Genomic DNA, 18,534 nt, shown 5'->3' on the forward strand with positions numbered 1-18,534 from the left:
TATGATTTTTTTTAATGATGATTAGGAGATATTAGTTTCTCTTTTGCATTGTTACAACAAAAGTTTTTCATAAGAGCATGTTTGCTATTCATGGCCAGTTCAATGCTTCCTGGACATGCTCTTACTTCACCCACTCGAAACGACAAAGTACTTGACAAAATACACACAACGTACCTTTAAGTCCTTTTTATAAGTCTGTAAGAGATTTATCTTTATACAAAATCAAAGAGAGAAATGAAAAAAATTCAAAACACTTTGCAATTCTCTCAGAGAATGCCCCTGTTGTGTGTCTGTATATGCTTCATGTTGGCTTAACACACACATCTCGTACTCAACTCCACACAATACTGCTGTCTTCTTGGCCTATTGGAGGGGGTGGGGCGGGGTGAAGCAAGGGAAATAAACTGGGGAGAAGAAAAGGGCATTATGTGGCATAAAGGAAGACGGAACAGAAACAGAGAGTGGATGGAGAGCCGGTCACAGAGCTGGTGACAGAGCTGGTGACAGAGCTGGTGAAGTTGGGGCAGAAGTCAGGTGTAAGAAAAGGTATACACTTGGGAGTGTGCAGTACTGAGCGCCTTGGCTGTCCTGGCCGTCTTGTGCGTGTCACAACAGCTCTAATTCTCCACTTCCATAGTCTCTTTCCTCTCCCTTTACAGTTTGGTTGCTAAGGGCAGCGGTTACTGTTGGCAAGAGTTCAAGAAGGCAGCCTGAGGGTTCCTTTGCCCAGCAGGAACTCCAGGACACGGTCCACCAGTAGAGCGGCGACAAAGTCCACCACGAGAACCTGGGCAATGACTAGTTTGAACTGCAAGGAGAAAATAAGTCGGGCAATTGGTGAACTTTTGTTATTAGCGGCACCTAGAATTTAATACAATATTTCATAAACAAGACAATAAATACCAAGTCTAACTATGCACACTCACCTCATATGGAATATCAACCAGAGCAAACTGTTCATTGAATTCTGGTGAGGAACCTGTCAGTAGTCCTACGATGGCTAAACCCGACAGGGCAATGCTCCATAGTAATGGTCGATTCTCAGTGAGGGACTCCATGAAAGGGTGACCCTGTGAGGAAAGATGAGGGATGCCATGAGCAGAATATTACGCTGTGACAAAAAAAACACACATAAATACTAAGGAGTCATTACCTTGTAGTTAATAGCAAAGGTAGCCATCTGCATGGCCATTGACATAATGTATACGGTGCTGTTGATAAGACTGGGTTCAAATTCTTTATATATATCCGCAAACTGGTCCTCTCTGCAAGAAAAAGAATAACTTAATTAGGATGACAAACCTTGTGAAGCAGTGCTCAATGTGTGCATGATTACAGTCATTATATGCAAATATGTGCATGGGTATAGGTTTCTATTCAAATGAACGGACATGTCCCTGCCACATTTTGATATAGTAATCAATTATTAATGTCCTATTTTTAATTTTGAGTTGGCTTGAATAGGTGTAATTAGTGGCATCTCTGGAGTCTACCAACTTGGCAGTCACCATAAAGGCATTAATTATGGTTCTATTTCCACCCAGCAAGTAACTAGCAAATGTAAAGCAAAAGCACACTGTCCAGTGCTCGGTGTGATTAATCAATGCGTAAAAAAAATGTCATTATCACTAGTACACAGAACTGAGTGTTGTCAAGGAGCTGTTCATTTTTACTTGCTAATACGCACATTTAGATGAGTGATAACAGAATTGCATTGAATGTCCAGACCACTTCTTCAATGAAGAACATGCGTGTGTGTGTGTGTGTGTGTGTGTGTGTGTATGTGTATGTATGTATGTATATGTATGTATATGTATGTATGTATGAATGTGTTTATGTCATTCACCTTGGAGGACTTCTGCTCTGTGCCCCTTTGTAGAGATACACCAAACTGCAGAAGTGAACGGCAAATTGTAGCAGCACCGTCAACACCGTATAGAAATTGAAGATGTTTGGTAAGGGCCGCTCTTTGGACAAGGTTTTTAGTGGCTGCAAAGAAAGAAGTAAAGTACTTTCAAGTTGACTGCTTCAGCTACACAATACATAGTTTTAGACCACTGCAGTTTCAATAGGGTCACAACGTCCTACTCCTGCACTTGGTCTGCTGCACTGTTCTTTCCCATTTTCTTACTTAGTGAATAAAGAGACCATTTTCTCTCATCTTCTCACCTTTGACCTTGATATGAAGAGGAAACAGCCAGCCAACAACAAGCCCTGCAGGGTAGCCTGGAAATCACTGAACTTGACCCCCTCGAGGTAGAGCACAGACTGGCTGTAGGCCAGCACCAGGGCATTTAGAGCAAGGATCTTAAACATCTGCAGTGTTGTCACCAGAGTGCAACGACCCTGTTTTATCACATGGCAAACTGCGGACATGGGGAAGGAAAGAATCAGGTGCCAAAATACAGAGCGGTAAAGAAAAAAGCCATGGGTTGGCATTTGCCCGCAAGTGCCAACCCATAACGACAGTATGAATGAATGCCTATGAATCAACATTACTCACTGCATTGAATGGAGGACAGTTTGGATGTGAATGGGGCAGCAATGGAGGCATCTCCCAGTTTCACTACTTGTATCTGGTCCTCTTCAAGCTCTCGTAAGACTTGGCTGATCCTCTCCTGCAACAGAGTACACCATAAGGTTTAGCACGCTGACAGCCAAAGGTACAATCGGGGAAAGAAAATTCATAGTTGATCCTACCTCCTGTAGCCTATATTAGGAATCAACACAGATGTCAACAAATGCACACTCACAAATATTAACATGCACTTTGTTTCACTCTTAGAGTACAAATGTAATCAAACCTAGTTTCATGTAGCATCTCCACCTACCAATATCAAAATTAAATGTGCAGGCTAAAACTGGGTGGAAACAATTCAGAGATTAAAAAAATGACTGCACTGCAGAACCAATGCAAAGACTTTGTTCCGGTCCTTCATATTGGGATGGTAATATGATTTACTTTCAAAGCAGCGGGCGCAAGTGTGTTAGCAGAGGTTTTCTTCACTGTTCTAGTCACTAAACTGAATTGAGATGTCACCAGATGTATACAGTAGATAGGCGGAGATCTCTGATTGTCTATGCGAGACAAAAATGGACCCTTATATGTACACTGAGAGCGTTAAAAGAGTTCAAGTAAGACTATTTTACTGTGTGTGCAGTATAAGCACACCTTTTGTGCTGCTAGTTGCTCTTCTCTGTGGGTCATCACCCTGTGCCTCGCTGCCCTGGAGCTCAGTTTCCCCCCTGAACTTGGAATAGGTGGTGACGGTCTGGGCTCTGCTGGAGTCGCCTCCTTTTCCCTTCCTCGTTTCCTCTTCTCTGGCATGCGTTCAGGGGCGTTAGCCAACAGAGCGACACCTGAGGAGAGGAACCACAAAAAGACACTGTTAATATCTGGGGAAGAACGCACAGGCCTTTTGGGGTATTGATGATGCCCTTGCCAACAGGTTGAGAAATCTTACCTATGTGGGCATGTTTGAGAGCTCCAACATCATTGGTCCCATCGCCGCACATTAACGTCACGTAGCCCAGGCCCTTTAGACTTGTGATCACAAACTCCTAAAACAGAATAGACCATCATTTAAAACACAAACTCATTGTTCTCCCAAATGTAGTCATTATACCAATTTGCCCCAATGTGGATAAGCCCTTGTCACTGCCAAGTGCCAACCCTTTCTGTTGGTCTTGAGGAGGGTGTAGACAACCAGGCGTCTCCTCCGATACACATGGGAGTCATCCACCGCTTCTTTTCACCTGACAGTGAGGAGTTTCACCAGGAGGACATAATGCATGTGGAGGAACACCTTATCTTTCCCAGTTCTGCACCATGCCGAACAGGCCAACCTGTTGGGAGTCTCTAGTGCACAGAGAACAGCCAACCATACCCTCAAACATGGCCAATTGTGTTCGTTGGAGTGCGTGGCACCGTGGAGGAATCTAACCCCAGTCTCCACGGTGGTGGGCGGTAACCCTGCACCACCCGGACGCCCAGACAATTATTTTCTTATTATATACATAAGAAACAGCAATGCTCAAAGACTGACCTTCTGTTTTGGGCTGACCCGGGCAAACACTCTCACATAAGGCAGTAGGGTGTGTAGCAGCGGTGTGTCACTAGTTAGTCTAGTTAGTCCCTCCCCTGTCACACACAGGTCATACTGTTGGATGAAAGAGGAGATGGAGGGAGGGGGCATCGGTATCTGCACGCTGCCATCTATGGACTCCCACTGCCACTCACCTGGCAAACATAACACATTAGATCAGTCAGTGGATGCCCCTCTAACTTCCCTCTTTGATCCATGGGCTACTTTTGCTTGTTTTTCACTCGCTTATGACATGGTCACCACAGGTGGCAGCCGAGTCGTGCCATATTGTTTTTTGTTTTCAGGACAAGCTAGTCCAGTCAGACAAGTCATCACTTACCTGTGACATATGACTTTACTAGAAATGTGCCAGGAACCATTTTATGAACAAAATAAAAACAAAAAAACAATGTTTTACACATTCTTAAATTTGTGTGGGTTTTGTCTGTACAGCATGTCAAAAAGCCTTTAAAACATCTCTGATATCACTACGCAAATGGATAGATGATAATGTCAATGCTCTAGGGATATGAGAACCATGTTGGTGGGACATTCCATGCCTCAGCACTGTGAAACAATATATGGTTACTTAGTGTAAAAGTGAATTTCTTGACATTTCTCTTATGCAGACTGTAAATCTTCAGCCAGCAAGGCATGCTACAGTATACATACAGTATATAATGTATTAGGGTTAATGTACCTGGTATTTCAACTGAACTGGGGGAAACACAATGAGTATTCACTAGAAGTCTAACGCTAGAAACATATTAGACAAGGCGTAGTGATATTTTCAGAACTTGGGATAAAAGAGAGGTTCTCATATTTCCCCTTTGTTAGTCATTTCTGTACCATGGAAACGTGATCTCAGAAAGCAGTTCCATTTTTAAGATGTTTATTATACATAACATCTTTGGTTAATGACAGGAAGCAACAAATATCACTGGAAAGTAGGGATGCACAATTAGTCGTCCATTATATCAGTATCGGACAATATATTTACTTAAAAATGCAATATAATGCAATATATTGGTATCGGCAAAATAGAAATACTATTTTTGGCTAATGTTCCACCCAAAATATGGATGCTGGGGATCAAGTAGTTAATAAATTAATGCATCTGCACTGTGGGACTCTCAGTAACAACACAACTCTGTCCTATCACCGTCATGTACAGTAATGCACAGTAATGTACAACTGGCTCATTTAAGTAATAGACAAGACTGTTAACGACTTGACTTACCTGGATTGGGACCTGATTGCAATATAAGTGTGTGTTTCTTCTGAATGAAGTGTAGCTCTTTCGCGACGTGACATGCCGTTAGTGGGTTGTCACCTGTGATCATCACCACCTGATAGTCAAGAGACAGTGACATCATATTTCTGATATTCTCACTCTCTGTGTGTGTGTGTGTGTGTGTGTGTGTGTGTGTGTGTGTGTGTGTGTGTGTGTGTGTGTGTGTGTGTGTGTGTGGGTGTGGGTGTGGGTGTGTGTGTGTGTGTGTGTGTGTGTGTGTGTGTGTGTGTGCAGCTTACTTACGTAATGTGACGCCTCCTGGATCTCTCTGATGACAGCCTTGCTGTCGCTCTTGAGGGGGCACGACACAACCATGAACCCAACGAAACGCAGGTCACACTCCAGTGTATCGCGATTCATCTCCCTCACCTGTACATCCACAACACATCACAGCTCATTTTCAATCACATCTCTAGACCTTCTAAGATCGCTGATATGTTATGTTTCTGTGGGCAGGTTTTGAATAACAGAAAAGCATAGTGAACAAGACCTGTTGATGGCTGAGGTGTCCTATCTCTTTGTACCCTAAGGCCAGGACTCTGGCTCCTTCCCGGGACATCTCCCTGTGGACCTCGTCATAGCTCGCGGGACACACTGAGAACTACAGTCACAGCTGGGTTAGAACAGCAGTTAACACTCACAGAATCACTCGTCTAACAATCAGAGCACTGTTAAGCGTTTGTTATTGTCGACGTATGTATCTACCATTCCCCTGAGTGTCTCTGGTGCTCCTTTGACAGTGGAAATGTAGCAGAGCTCAGTGGAACCCATCTTCTCGTAGGAAGCCAGGACCGACATGCGCTTCAGAGCGCTGGCAAAGTGGAACCGCTGGTGGATCTTTAGGCCCTGGGTTTTGATGCCACGAGCAAAAACCTTCTCATCTGCACAAATCAGTCAGACAAGGATGACAAACAAAGGTTTGTATAAACTGAGTGATTCATTCATAGCAGACCAGGCAACAGTTGAGAGAACTAGTGAAAATTTCCCCAATCCCCACACACATAAAGACAGAGGAAATATTCTATATAATATATAAAATATTTCCTGTCTTCATGTGTAGTAAAGACAGAGGAAAGTAATAATTATATATGTAATAATTTTTTTTAATTTTTTTTTTTACACAATTCTAACATCTCTTATTGTTTTACCTAATCATTTATAAATATAGAATTTGGCACGTTATTTTCTTTACCCGTACATGCAAACTGCATTACTTTTACAGCCATTGTTCATACGTTGCCTCATATCTGAAAGACGGCTGGTTTAGACTGAGAAAACAAACCAGGACACAAGCGTGCTCAAACGCCTTCACACGTGCACTTTCTGGTCGTTGCACAGACTGTACCTTTGGTGAGTGTCCAGTCTGCAGATGTCAGCATGGCCTTCTCTAAGGGATCGCCCACCAGCTGCCCATCATCCAGGGTGACCAGCGAGTGGCAGGTGGCCACCACCCGGTGGGTCTCCACTGGGATCTCAGACACCGGCATCACCTCGTTCCCTTCTCTGCGACACACACAGACATCAGTCGATATGATGAGCACATTCATCTTGTGGCTTATGGCTGATTTATGATTCTGTGTCAGTGTGTCCTCATAGCTACGTCATGGGTGCCTGCGGCGTAGTGATGCTGATGTCACACTAGCAGCGACAAAGCAATAGGCTACAACAGTGGTTCTCAAACCTTTTCATGCCAAGGACCCCCAAATTGATGAAAATGTGGCTGCGGACCCCCCATTTGAAAATATGGGGAAACAAAGAATTGTGTTAAAAAAAGTTCACTAATGTTCAAGATTTTTGAAACATAGCTGGCACTGTGCGGCACTGTGCGGCACTCTGCGCCGCGCTATGAGCTTGTATACAGTATCTGCTATTTTTGAATAGCTAACGTATAAATTGGGTTGTGAACATTTCTTTAAAAAAAAAATGTTTTGAGTTTTTTACAATTTTTCAAAAACGCGTTAAACACGTGATTGGCACGTTGCACCATAGCGGTAAAACACGTGAAACACGTGAATAGCACTCAATGAGTTAACTACTTTTGCTGGGGACCCCCTGGAACCCCCGCAAGGACCCTTGGGGGTCCCCGGAACCCACTTTGAGAACCAATGGGCTACAAGTCAATTTCAATGGAAACAAATTTGACATCCCATACTTGTCTCTGCTTGACAGGTGTGACGCGTTGAACAAAGTTCGAAAAAAGTTGAACTGGATTAAAAAACGTTCAGCTCTCCAACGACACAGTGAAGCGTCAATCAATCATGTGTTTTTGTTTCACCATTTCCACTCCTCTTCTCTCTCCCCACAATTCCTTCCCCATTCCGTAACAGGAAGAAAAACTCAATCTTGCCGTTAAACAGTTCCCTGTGCTATTTTAACCCTTTCCATTTACGTAGTGTGACTTGAGCAACACTTCAACGGTGACTCCGCAACAATGCAGCTCGCCATTCTTGGGCCGTTTTGCAGCTTTTGTCGCCAATAGTGTGAACACAGTGTGAGTGATTTATGGTCCTGCATTACCCGTTGGCTGTCATATCCCTGCTGCAAATCTTCACAGCGGTGCAGTGCATTAATTCAAGAAAAAACGGAAATAATGGTGCTTTCATTCTCTCATATTTACTTAGTGATAATATCATAGCCATACTATATTATAGTATGGCGGTGAACACTGGAAATGGCTTTGTTCTATTAATTAATGTTAGTCTAGCATTATTGGAGAGAAGATTATGTTAGACATGTTATGTTAGACAGTATAATAAAGAGAAACAGTGTGAGGAGCACTGAACCTGTGAGGAAGAAGAGGGGGAATTTGCTCAGCTTGTTTGGCATGAGTAAAATTGACAATTTAATACATTGGTTGTGCCCATTAATCTCTCACAAGTCCACTTACATTGATCCCATCGATCTCATTCACGAAGAGCTTAGCGAAGTCAAGCAGGCCTATCACAGTTCTCGGTGTGCCTATATATGCATAGTTACATTTTTGAAGAGTTGCACATAAGCTAAGAGTACACCTTGGCACAGAAGCATAAATCAGCCTTTAAGCAGCAGCACAGTGATTTATGCTTATGCGTTGTGGATACTGTACCACACACATTCTCTGTAAGGGGTAATTCAGACCTGCTGCGATATTTCTTCACAAATTTCGTACACCGGTGTCGTGCGCCAAAATAGCAGATCTACAGGCTCACAACGCGTTGCATCCGCGCTGTGATTTGAGCCTATTTTCGGCATGGGACAGTGGTGTACGACCAAGTATAAATTGGGCTTAAAACTACTCTTTGGTTTGAACTAGGCTTAAATCAGAGACAGTGATGAGGCGAAGCGTACCTGAGGCCTGCCACCCCTCGGACCACCAGACTGTCACTGGTCAAGGTGCCCGTCTTGTCAAAGCAGCAAACCTCCACTTTCCCTGCAAACGGTATCCTGAAAGGCTCTGTGCAGAATACATCTAGAGGGAAGGATAACAAAGTAAGAAGAAGGTCATAACGGGTCATTAAAGAACTGTTTGGCACGGCTATCCACACATAATATACTTACATAGCTTAGCGAGGGCAATGAGAGAGGTGTTGACTGCCAGCGAAAGCTCGATGGGGAGTTCAGGCGGGACCACAGAGGTGAGGATTAGGGTGCACTCCAGAAACAACTTGTAACGGTTCCGGCTCAAGTCCTTAGTCCCTGAGGAGATTACACAACAAAACATTTAATTTATATATTTATATATACAGTATATAACATGAAGAAACTCTGCTCTACCCTCACCATAGGCTATTAAGCAACACAATCACAATGGTTTAGTCCATACAAAGTGAAAATAACACCTCACCTTCTATCCACACGTAGCCAGCTGCAGCAATGGCAAACACCAGGAGGAACAGGATGAAAATGAAGGTCTCCAGATTGTTTGCTGTCACTCTCTTCACCCCAAAGAGAATGGTCCGCAATAGCTTACCCTGGAAATATGTACATATTAATTGTGTGTTAGTTTGCGCATGGTGTCACATGAAAATAATGGTCTTTTTTTGTATATTTTGCATGAGAATAGGAACAGGTAATGTGACGAGAGAAGAAAAATAAATAAAAGCATCTTCTCACCTGAGAGGTGTAGAATCCAGTTCTCAGTACATAGGCCACACAGCCATTGTCTACAGCTGCACATGAAGGAGATTAATATGGTCAGCATGTATTCTTTTGTTACAAGGGCTGGGCAATATATCGATATTATATCAATATCATGATGACACTAGATATCTTCTGGGATTTGGGATATTGTAATATCCTGAATGATATGGCATAAGTAAGTGTAGTCTTTTCTTGGTTTTAATCAATTAAGCTTTATTTTATTCTTAAGTTTTATGTTATTCTTAAGCACGCAATGCTCTGCACCACGACACATTGTGAGATTGTAGATCTGCTATTTTCACTATTAAAAAGAAACAATATTAGTCTAGTCACAATGTCAATTTCTAGGTATTTGGTCAAATATATTGTGATTTGATTTTGTCCGTATCCATACTTATTTGCTACTATAGCATCAAATAGAATTTAATGACAGTCCACAAAACTTTTATTATCAACACTCACGTTTGAGCCCAGTGCTGGCTTTCAGAGGGGGGCTATGCTGGACCACTTTAGTCCCTCCAGAAATGATGTGGAGACGGGAGTCTGCCTGGAGGTCCAAGATATGTTCTGGGACCACATCCTCCACTGGCTCCTGAAGACATCATAATGATACAATGATTATTAGGAATCTCATTTTATAAAATGATTAGTTCCGGTCCTTGATTATGATTGGACGAGCTGTGTTTCAAGCCGTCTGACAAGAAATAAGCCATGCAATTTTTCAATATTGATTCCTTAGTTTTCAACATTCAGGACCTTCCATGCATATCAAGCTACTTCCTTGTTTGTGCAGTACAGGCAGTCAGGGTTGGGGACTTTTTCTTGTAGAAATTATTCTTGAAGTCAAATTGTTATTAAACATTTTTTTAATTGGGATATGTCTATGATTTTCATGTTGAAAAGCTAAGGGGGTTTTAGGCAATCCGCTACGTGTCGTGCCTAACAACGCCCCTTAGCTGTTTTAAAATCCCTGTCAACCACGGCCTCTTGGGATTTATTGCTTTAATTAATGCAGCAAGCGATGCCATTTCATATCTGTGAAGCTTATGTACTTTGAAGTCTAAGTCCTCAGTTCTGTACTGTGTCATTATTGTCAGACTGACTCTAACCTTCATCTGGGGCACTGACTCTCCAGTCAGCATGGCCTCGTCCACAATGCAGCGCCCTCTGAGCAGCAGCACATCACACGGTACCAAGTTGTCCTGGGGTGACCGTCCTGCGAGGGAAGAAATCCAGATTACAGAAATCACATAAGCACGCGTGCGTCCATGCGTGCATACGTGCATACGTGCGCACACACACCCAGTCAGTCAGTCTGATTTGGGTGGTGGGAAAGAATAGTATTTTACAGAAAACTGTGAAAAGAATTAACCATACCTATTGAGACAAGGTCTCCAGGGACAAGCTCATCACTGGATATAGGTCTCCACTTCCTATTACGATACACCTATTAGAAACACGCAGACATATTTGTATTACTACCCTTGCGAGGACATTTCTAATTACAAATGCAACTTTTACTTAACCTGATGTCCCACCCTAACCTCAACATTAAACACATCCAAACTTAACCTCAAACTCCCCATGGGATCCAGAAAATATTCCAAGGTCAATTGTGAATGGTATTACTATCCTTGTGGGGATTTTTGGTCCCCACAAGAATAGTAATACATAAACCAGACACACACATACACAGAAGGCATTTGTGACACACTGTATATACCGGACCATTTATCACACGTGAGGAGGGTGTGTGATGTACACTAAAGTACATTGCTACCTACCTGGATCATGTAGGGCTTGTTCCCCATGCGGCGGATCTCAGACATGTTCCTCATTTGCTGCTGGACCAGTGAGGCCTCAAACGCCACCAGCATGAAGAGTGTGAATACACTGTAGTACCAGTACTCATCCAGACACCACAGCCCCACACAAAACACCTGAACAGAGAGAGTAGACATACACTGGGTCAACCAGCAATACAAACAGTGAAGTGATTCCTCTAAACAGCCCTCCACAACATAATCATATAATACAAGAATGAATACAAGAACGCTCGCCCCAAAACACAGTCGCCCGAGGCAAATCCGGCGACCTCGGAACGGTCGCCACCAGGTATTCCTAAATGTAACCTCAGTAAAACTATGCCTAAACCTGACCTTGTTCCTAAACCTAACCTCAGTAAAGCTATGACAAATCTAACCTTATTCCTAAACTTTACTTCAGTACAACTATGGCTAGCCCTAAACCTATTCCTAACCATAACCTCAGTTACACGAAAACAACAATACAAGAACTGCTGTGGGCGAGCGGTCCGCGGAAAAAAATTGGGTGCAAGTGTGTTTTATGGCGAGCATTCTGGTTACCATCGTAACATAATTGAGATACAATAACCTATGAAACACATCTGCTCATAGGATAGCAGAAATTGAGGGCAGAGAGAGGGGGACGGACAAGTAGCACATGGTCTCCAGCCTGAATAGAACCGGCGATGTTGCAATTATGTGGTTAACTCACTCTCCAGTTGCTATGGCTGAGCAACATGATGAAATCAAATGGTATTTTTGATTAAATACCTTATTGATACAGCGACTATTGGTGCTTACATAACATACTAGTTTACACAATGAGACCTTTGATTAAATAATCATAAGCAACATCACAATATTAAGATTTCAAAAATCCCAAATTAAATCTAGCCTGATATCACGATATTGATATAGTAATATCGATATATTATCCAGCCCTAGTACCGGTCACCTACCTGCACTCGCCTCGAGACATCTGCTCTTAAGCCAAACATAATGGAGGTGCTGCACATACCTGGAATACAAAGAAGGGAGCAGTGGCTCTCTCTCTGAAGAGCTCCAGGAAATCAGGCACCATCATCTCAGCACGGTTGGTGCCGTATCGTTTTTCTGCAGCTCGCAAATCCGTCTCCTCCTGGTAGCCACGCCATACCTGAAAGTGGCTCATTGGGTGAGTGATGGGAAACGCCACAGGGAGGAAACATTTCTTCTCCTCTTTGTCGAAGATGTAGCGGATCTTCTGAAACTCAAAGGACAGAATCTCCTCGCCATCCTCACCCTCCTGTTGAATATGAGAGAGAAAAAGTAAACAGATTAGAAGTGCTTTTCTGCCAATTCTATACTCATGAACAGTGGTTGGCATCAACATAGAAAAGGTGAGCTGACCTGGTCCCTCTGAAGAGCCACGAGCTCAGCAGAACCGTTATTTGGCATAGGTACGACCTTTGCCAGCGTAGCCTTTTGTGGGTCGGGTTCCTGTAGATACAAATGAAACAGGTGAGAAATTAATAATTCACACACCCTGATAGGAGTGTGCAATTTTGCAGCTTTTTAAAAGAGTCATGCTCAACATACAGTTGCTTAAGAAATACGCACCCGCAGCACATTCTTGAAAACAGAAATCTTAGTAGTCTCACTCACTATCCAAATGTGATTCGCTGAAATGAATTACTTATGACCTGAGATTTCAATAGATAAGGCCAAATACTGAACAGCTGCACTCAAAGTTCCTGCAATGCACTTCCTCCCCATCTACACCCCTATGAATGGGTTATGTTATGATGTAGCTATATAACATGTATGAAATGTACATGATATTCATGCCGGGCCATAACATATGGAACAGTTTAGTCTCTGTTAATTCAGGCCAGGGAGCAGTGTCACAGTCACAGTCATCGAACACGGGATCGACACGTTTCAGTAGTTAACGTGTTATTAGAGCCTCTCATATACTGTATTATGTTTGAGCTGATGTTTTTGGTGAAAGCTTGCTCATCCACCCATGATAGGGGTCATCGCCATGCTGGCTTGTGGTGGACATTTTTGTCAAAATGCAATTTTTGCCATGGACATACAACAAAATGAGTGGACAATGATATTATCAGAAACACAAAGAGCTAGCCCTGGCCTGAATGGCCATAACAGGTCTGTAACTCTGAGAGTGTACAAATGGAACCAATAATGGTACCCTGCGGGTCAATTTGGTTCAATTTGTACACCCTCAAGAGTTATGGGGGTCCTCGCAAATAAAACATTTGAGAACCACTACTAGTGGTATGACACTACTAGTACAGTCATACATATTTTCTGAATAAATCCTGGAGACTTGACACAGTAATTGGGTCTTATGATCAAAATAAGAACATTTAAATGGTGTGTAAAAAAGAGCATCTCAAATTTGCCACGGACAAGGCCAAGTCTTTGCCACGGACACATTTGTCCGTGTACGGACATATTGATGACCACTCACTCACTCATCCATCCATCCATCCATCCATCCATCCATCCATGCATTTACCTTGGAACAGGTGAGCCAACAGTGCGCGTGCACGGACCAATAGCCAGACAGCGCCGTTAGGACGTGCGCGATCCCGATGGCGGCCAGCGCCAGCAGGCCTGCCTCCGGGTAATCGGAAGCACCATACACCCCCAACCACACGTACAGCCAGCCCGGGTAGAGAACGGCCACGAACGGGAGCACGGTGCCGTGTAGCAACCGCGCTCTGCGCCGGTACAGGGTGACCGCGCTCACCAGCTCGTCGCTGCTGGTGCCGTTGCTGTCATGGTTCATAGAGGGGGCCATTAGCGGCGGCTCACCCGGCCCACGAATCCCGTCTGCAGCCATATTCCCTTCTTCTTCCTCCTCTTCTTCTTTCATAGGCTCATTCATTGTTACGTCCCCCCCCACCAGCGGCCCGGGCCCCCTCTCTCCTCTCTCCTCCACGCCGCCCCCCCTTGGTGTTGTATTCGGGCTAAAGACCGTTCCACACAGTGCCAGTTGTCTGGTCCCTTCTGTCTTCACAAGGTTCAGTTTTTACTGAATCGTTTCGTTCTCTCCCACAACCGACCGTCGTACTTCCGCGTACGCAACGGCGCATACTGCCACGCCGTGGTCTCTCACTGGTTCTCTCGTCGCTCGCTGTGTGCGCGTGGTCAGCCCTGAAACATGACAGTCATGGATGAACTTCAACTTGGTGTTTGCGCTTTCTCCCTTTTTGGCCTGTACATCTACATAAACGTTCAGCTGTAAAATATAAAGTGCTTACCCATGGACACGGATGTTACAATTATGTACGGGTCCTCAGAAGTACCCGTGTCTTCCGTATTGTTCAATAAAAAGCATTTTGATCCGATTGGTGGCCATTTTCGCCATATGATTTCAACTACGTGACCCTATCAGTTGGGAGGTGTATTGCACTCTGATACATTATAACTCTATGAGAAAATAGCCACCGATTGGATTAACATGCTTTTTAATTAACACTACGGAAGATACGGGTATTTCTGAGGGCCCGAACATTATTCTAATATCCGTGGCTATGGGGTAAGCACTTTATATTTTAAATATATGTAGATGTACGGGCCATAAATGGAGAAAGTACAAACACCAGTTTGAAGTTCATCGTTGACGGTCGTGACAGACGACAATTTGCGCGAGGTAAACAGCAAATCTGAACCGTTTTGTGGTCGGTGAAATTGTTATGAAATATGATCAGTCATTTTTGAGCGGCTGCGTATTTAAGAAGCTGCTTTAAAAAAGTGCATTTGTAGCACACATTCCGTCAACAACATGGTGTCGCGGTCCCTTTTAGACATGGAATCTGGTCGTGATCAGGGCGTGATTGACATGAACTTGAACCAATAGAAGTGAAATACATTTCATATTATGTCACATGTTCGTCCTATCGAATGGCAGCAAGGCTGTACACGGTAGTAGCCATATAGAATAGTAGTAACATTGTAACCTTGCTTTTTCCCCATTCATTGAGACAAACCTCCAGTTGTTCCAAAACATGTAAGACGTTCTGTTGTAAAAAATACATTATATCTTCATGTAATAGCTGCTACATAGTTTAAATACAACATAACGTTCATTGTTTACATTAACGTCGTTACTTGATGTCTGCTCGATTCCTCATTACTTCATCATGAATATAAAGGTTGCAATAGGCTACGTGTGATATTGGACAATATCGTTCAAAATCTTACTTTACTACTGTTTTGAATTTGTTGACTACATTCTTAAATCATAAATATACCTTTATTGAAAAGAAAACCCCCTTGAAGATGTATCATCTCGTTTTCGAGTTGGTGCTTCTTGAAATGTCTGCATTTATATAGTTATTTTGTCACGTGGTTATTGGATTGACCATGTTTGTTTGCTTGTTTATCTAGCTAACATTAACGTTATCTGTTGTCTTTTCAGGCAGGCTGCTATGGAGATCACGGCAAAATATTGCCCTAAACAAATGGATGCATATGGTTCATGTGTGGCTGCCAACCCATCAACATGGCAACATGAGTGTGAGGAACTGAAGATGAAGCTTGCTCAGTGCACATCTTCACAGTAAGGCATTAAAACTCCCTTCTGTCTGGTCATTATTTTCTTGCAAACATCATCAATATCAAAACATTTTATATGGTTTCTTTTTTCTTCTTCCCCCCCCCCCCCCCCCCCCCTTGTAGCCCAGTCATCCAGAAGATTGGGTCAAGTTGTTCCAAGGAGTTTGAAGAATTTGACCGCTGTCTCAAAGAAAACCAGACCGCAGCTGCCGCCTGCACACCACATTTAGCACGTTTTCTTGGATGCAGCGAGACAGTGGATCTGAGTGAAGTTGGTGAGTTTTTTTTTTTGCTGGACCCATCCAAGTTGACGTCTCACTAGCCTGGAAACCAGATGAATCTACCAGAGCTAAAAAATATAATAATTAGCTCTGGCCATGCCATCCTAACGTCACACACAATTGCCATTAACAGTGGTTATCAAACTTTAGAATTTCAAGCACCCCCATAACTCTCAGAGTGTACAAACTGGAACCAAATGTTGTCAGCCGTCTAGTACAGCATTTGTCTGTATAATATGTGACCCATAATGGTCCTTTTGGTTCCATTTGTATACTCAAGAGATACGGACCTGTAAGGATCCATTTGGATCCCCCTCAAGGAATCCAGAGGGTCCCTGGACCCCACTTTGAGAACCACTGAGCCTATAAGACACAGATCATCTACGTATTTTTTTGTTTTTGGCCGTCTAGTTAAGCAATACCTATTGTACCCGTTGTCCGCGTACTTAGTACAGTACCGATTATCATCACAGTACTTGAAGGCCAGGGGAATGGCACATGCATTTGCATACACAGGGCACAGACCCGATACCTGACACAGACACCAGTCAAGTCCAGTCAACTCTAATGTGTCCCGATATGTCAGAAGAATGCGATCTGGGGAAGAAAAAAAAGAAAAAGATATGCATCTTCTTATTTAATTCTTGCCATAAGTAAAGATATTAAAAAAAAAACTGAATAATGAATTAAATAATAAATAGCTTACGTGTTGTCTGTTTCCCGTAGGCCTACATTGTTGAATAACACCAATCACATCGTCATGATTGGAATAAGTTTGGGTTTTAATTGAACCCCCAAAATTGAACCCCCAAGCTCCACTGATAGTGGAGACATGCACACTGCTGTTTTGCAAAATAAAGGGGTCCTGCGGCTGCGTCCTCCCGTGGTCCGTGACTGACACCACGTTTATGAGAGAAAGATAGCCTGGGGCTATCATCATAATTTGAATGTTTATGGAGTGATTGAGGAATGTGTAAACGTTAATGGATCAAGGCTGGTGTGTGGTGGGCTGGTTACCTCTGATCTCCCGCTGTGGTCGCGTGGCCAAAATCCACAATGAAGATCACTTGCGCTGGGCACAGCTGGCATTCAAGCGTTTGTGTCCAGCACCAGCAACGAACTGGATGTGCGCAACCCACTGTTTTGACATAAAAGGGACACAGACAGACAGATACAGAGATTTGTGGATTCATAGATATTTCTGGGTAACCGCTGGTAGACCAAATTCCTACGTATACGCTTCGAGCCTCACCGGTTCTTCATCAGAATGAAGAGCTGATGATGATCAGAATGAAGAGCTGATGAAGAGCCAGTGAGGCTCAAAACTTCACGTCCATTGGTGGAAACCAATTAAAACTTTGGAGCATGATCCAGTGTGCAGACTTTATTGTTTTTGGATTCTGACCTCTGCCCGGCACCTGGTACTTTAGTGAGTGGATGTAGCCTGGAAACCAGACGAATCTGCCACCGCTAAGAAAAATAGCCCTGGGCAGTGATATTAGTCTGGCCATGGCCAGGCTAGAGTGGATGTGCGAATGTGCGTGCTTTATTGTTTTTTTAAAACAGGGGGGGGCGGAGGGGGCGACACAGAGACACAGAGATTTTGTGCATTTATGGAGATTGTTTACCATATCAGTAACTTTCTGCATGTCCTTTTTTCCCCAGCTGCAAATCCAGTCCCTCAGCCCTCCTAGAATCCAGTGGTTATCCATCTACCTCAGAACAGAACTGATGAACTGCTCCACAAGGGACGTAATCACAGTCACAGCGAGTTATGTACAGTAACACTTTCGACCTCTGTGTTTCATAAGGACCAGGAACAAACTCATTAATAGACACATCCACTTGTCGCTGGGACTACTATAATTTCTCTCTCAAAATTTAACTGATGCCTTTCATAACCGGTGAATGCTGCCAATACACTCATGTACTGTATATGAAAACGCAAAGAGTTGCCGTGCGTGAGTACCGTATGTTCATGTGAAAATAAAACGAAGGTTTTGGCGTGAGAGTAGTTTGGAGCGGTTTCTTTGGTGAAACATAATTAAAAATGGATGTCAGAGTCGCATTACTCATCGTCTGTGGTAATCCTCTGTTTTCTGTTACTCATGTGTGTCCCTCCCACACTCCTGCTTCCTACATCTGAGTCACAGTTAAATATTAAGCTGGAATGTATTTCTCTCCCACACATCTCTGCCGGCTACCCAGCAACTGAGGAACAGGGAGTCTGGGAAGGAAGGCGGAAGGAGGGGGTCGTTCACGTCTAATCAGTGGGAAACGCTGAGACAGACGGGGAGGATGTTGAGTTATGAGCCCTTTGACTGCCATGCAGAACAATTCTTTTCTGCTTCACTTATCAAAGTTTGAGGGCTGGGCAATCAAGT

General features: G+C 43.4%; 2 protein-coding genes across 2 annotated transcripts; one reads left to right on the forward strand and one right to left on the reverse strand.

Moving 5' to 3' along the window:
• Positions 1-171: 171 nt before the first annotated feature.
• Positions 172-14,252, reverse strand: atp13a1 (ATPase 13A1). Its single transcript, XM_084072811.1, has 25 exons — positions 13,825-14,252; positions 12,693-12,782; positions 12,322-12,588; positions 11,283-11,438; positions 10,876-10,945; positions 10,608-10,714; positions 9,961-10,090; positions 9,472-9,527; positions 9,203-9,329; positions 8,917-9,054; positions 8,707-8,827; positions 6,725-6,882; positions 6,085-6,260; positions 5,870-5,980; positions 5,623-5,748; positions 5,326-5,434; positions 4,047-4,240; positions 3,465-3,561; positions 3,173-3,360; positions 2,504-2,618; positions 2,170-2,366; positions 1,847-1,989; positions 1,154-1,265; positions 927-1,070; positions 172-808 (listed from the first exon to the last, which is right to left on the reverse strand). The coding sequence occupies exons 1-25, from the start codon at positions 14,194-14,196 to the stop codon at positions 698-700; spliced, it is 3,615 nt and encodes a 1,204-aa protein (XP_083928937.1). The 5' UTR covers positions 14,197-14,252; the 3' UTR covers positions 172-697.
• Positions 14,253-15,210: 958 nt separating this feature from the next.
• On the forward strand, positions 15,211-17,844 carry chchd5 (coiled-coil-helix-coiled-coil-helix domain containing 5; the record flags this gene model as incomplete). Its single annotated transcript, XM_084070737.1, has 4 exons — positions 15,211-15,321; positions 15,733-15,873; positions 15,993-16,144; positions 17,816-17,844. Coding segments are annotated over exons 1-4 (324 nt in total). The 5' UTR covers positions 15,211-15,319.
• Between the last annotated feature and the right edge of the window lie 690 nt (positions 17,845-18,534).

Source organism: Gymnoscopelus microlampas (genome assembly GCF_963454915.1).
Source record: "Gymnoscopelus microlampas genome assembly, chromosome: 11".
Lineage (NCBI taxonomy): Eukaryota > Metazoa > Chordata > Actinopteri > Myctophiformes > Myctophidae > Gymnoscopelus > Gymnoscopelus microlampas.

Excerpts from the sequence above, each read along its gene's own strand:
- atp13a1 (XM_084072811.1), bottom strand. The coding sequence starts at position 14,196 with ATGAATGAGCCTATGAAAGAAGAAGAGGAGGAAGAAGAAGGGAATATG. Across the intron at positions 10,091-10,607 it reads AGTCAGTGCCCCAGATGAAG|GAGCCAGTGGAGGATGTGGT; the intron begins GTTAGAGTCAGT and ends TGATGTCTTCAG. Across the intron at positions 1,071-1,153 it reads CCTTTGCTATTAACTACAAG|GGTCACCCTTTCATGGAGTC; the intron begins GTAATGACTCCT and ends CTTTCCTCACAG.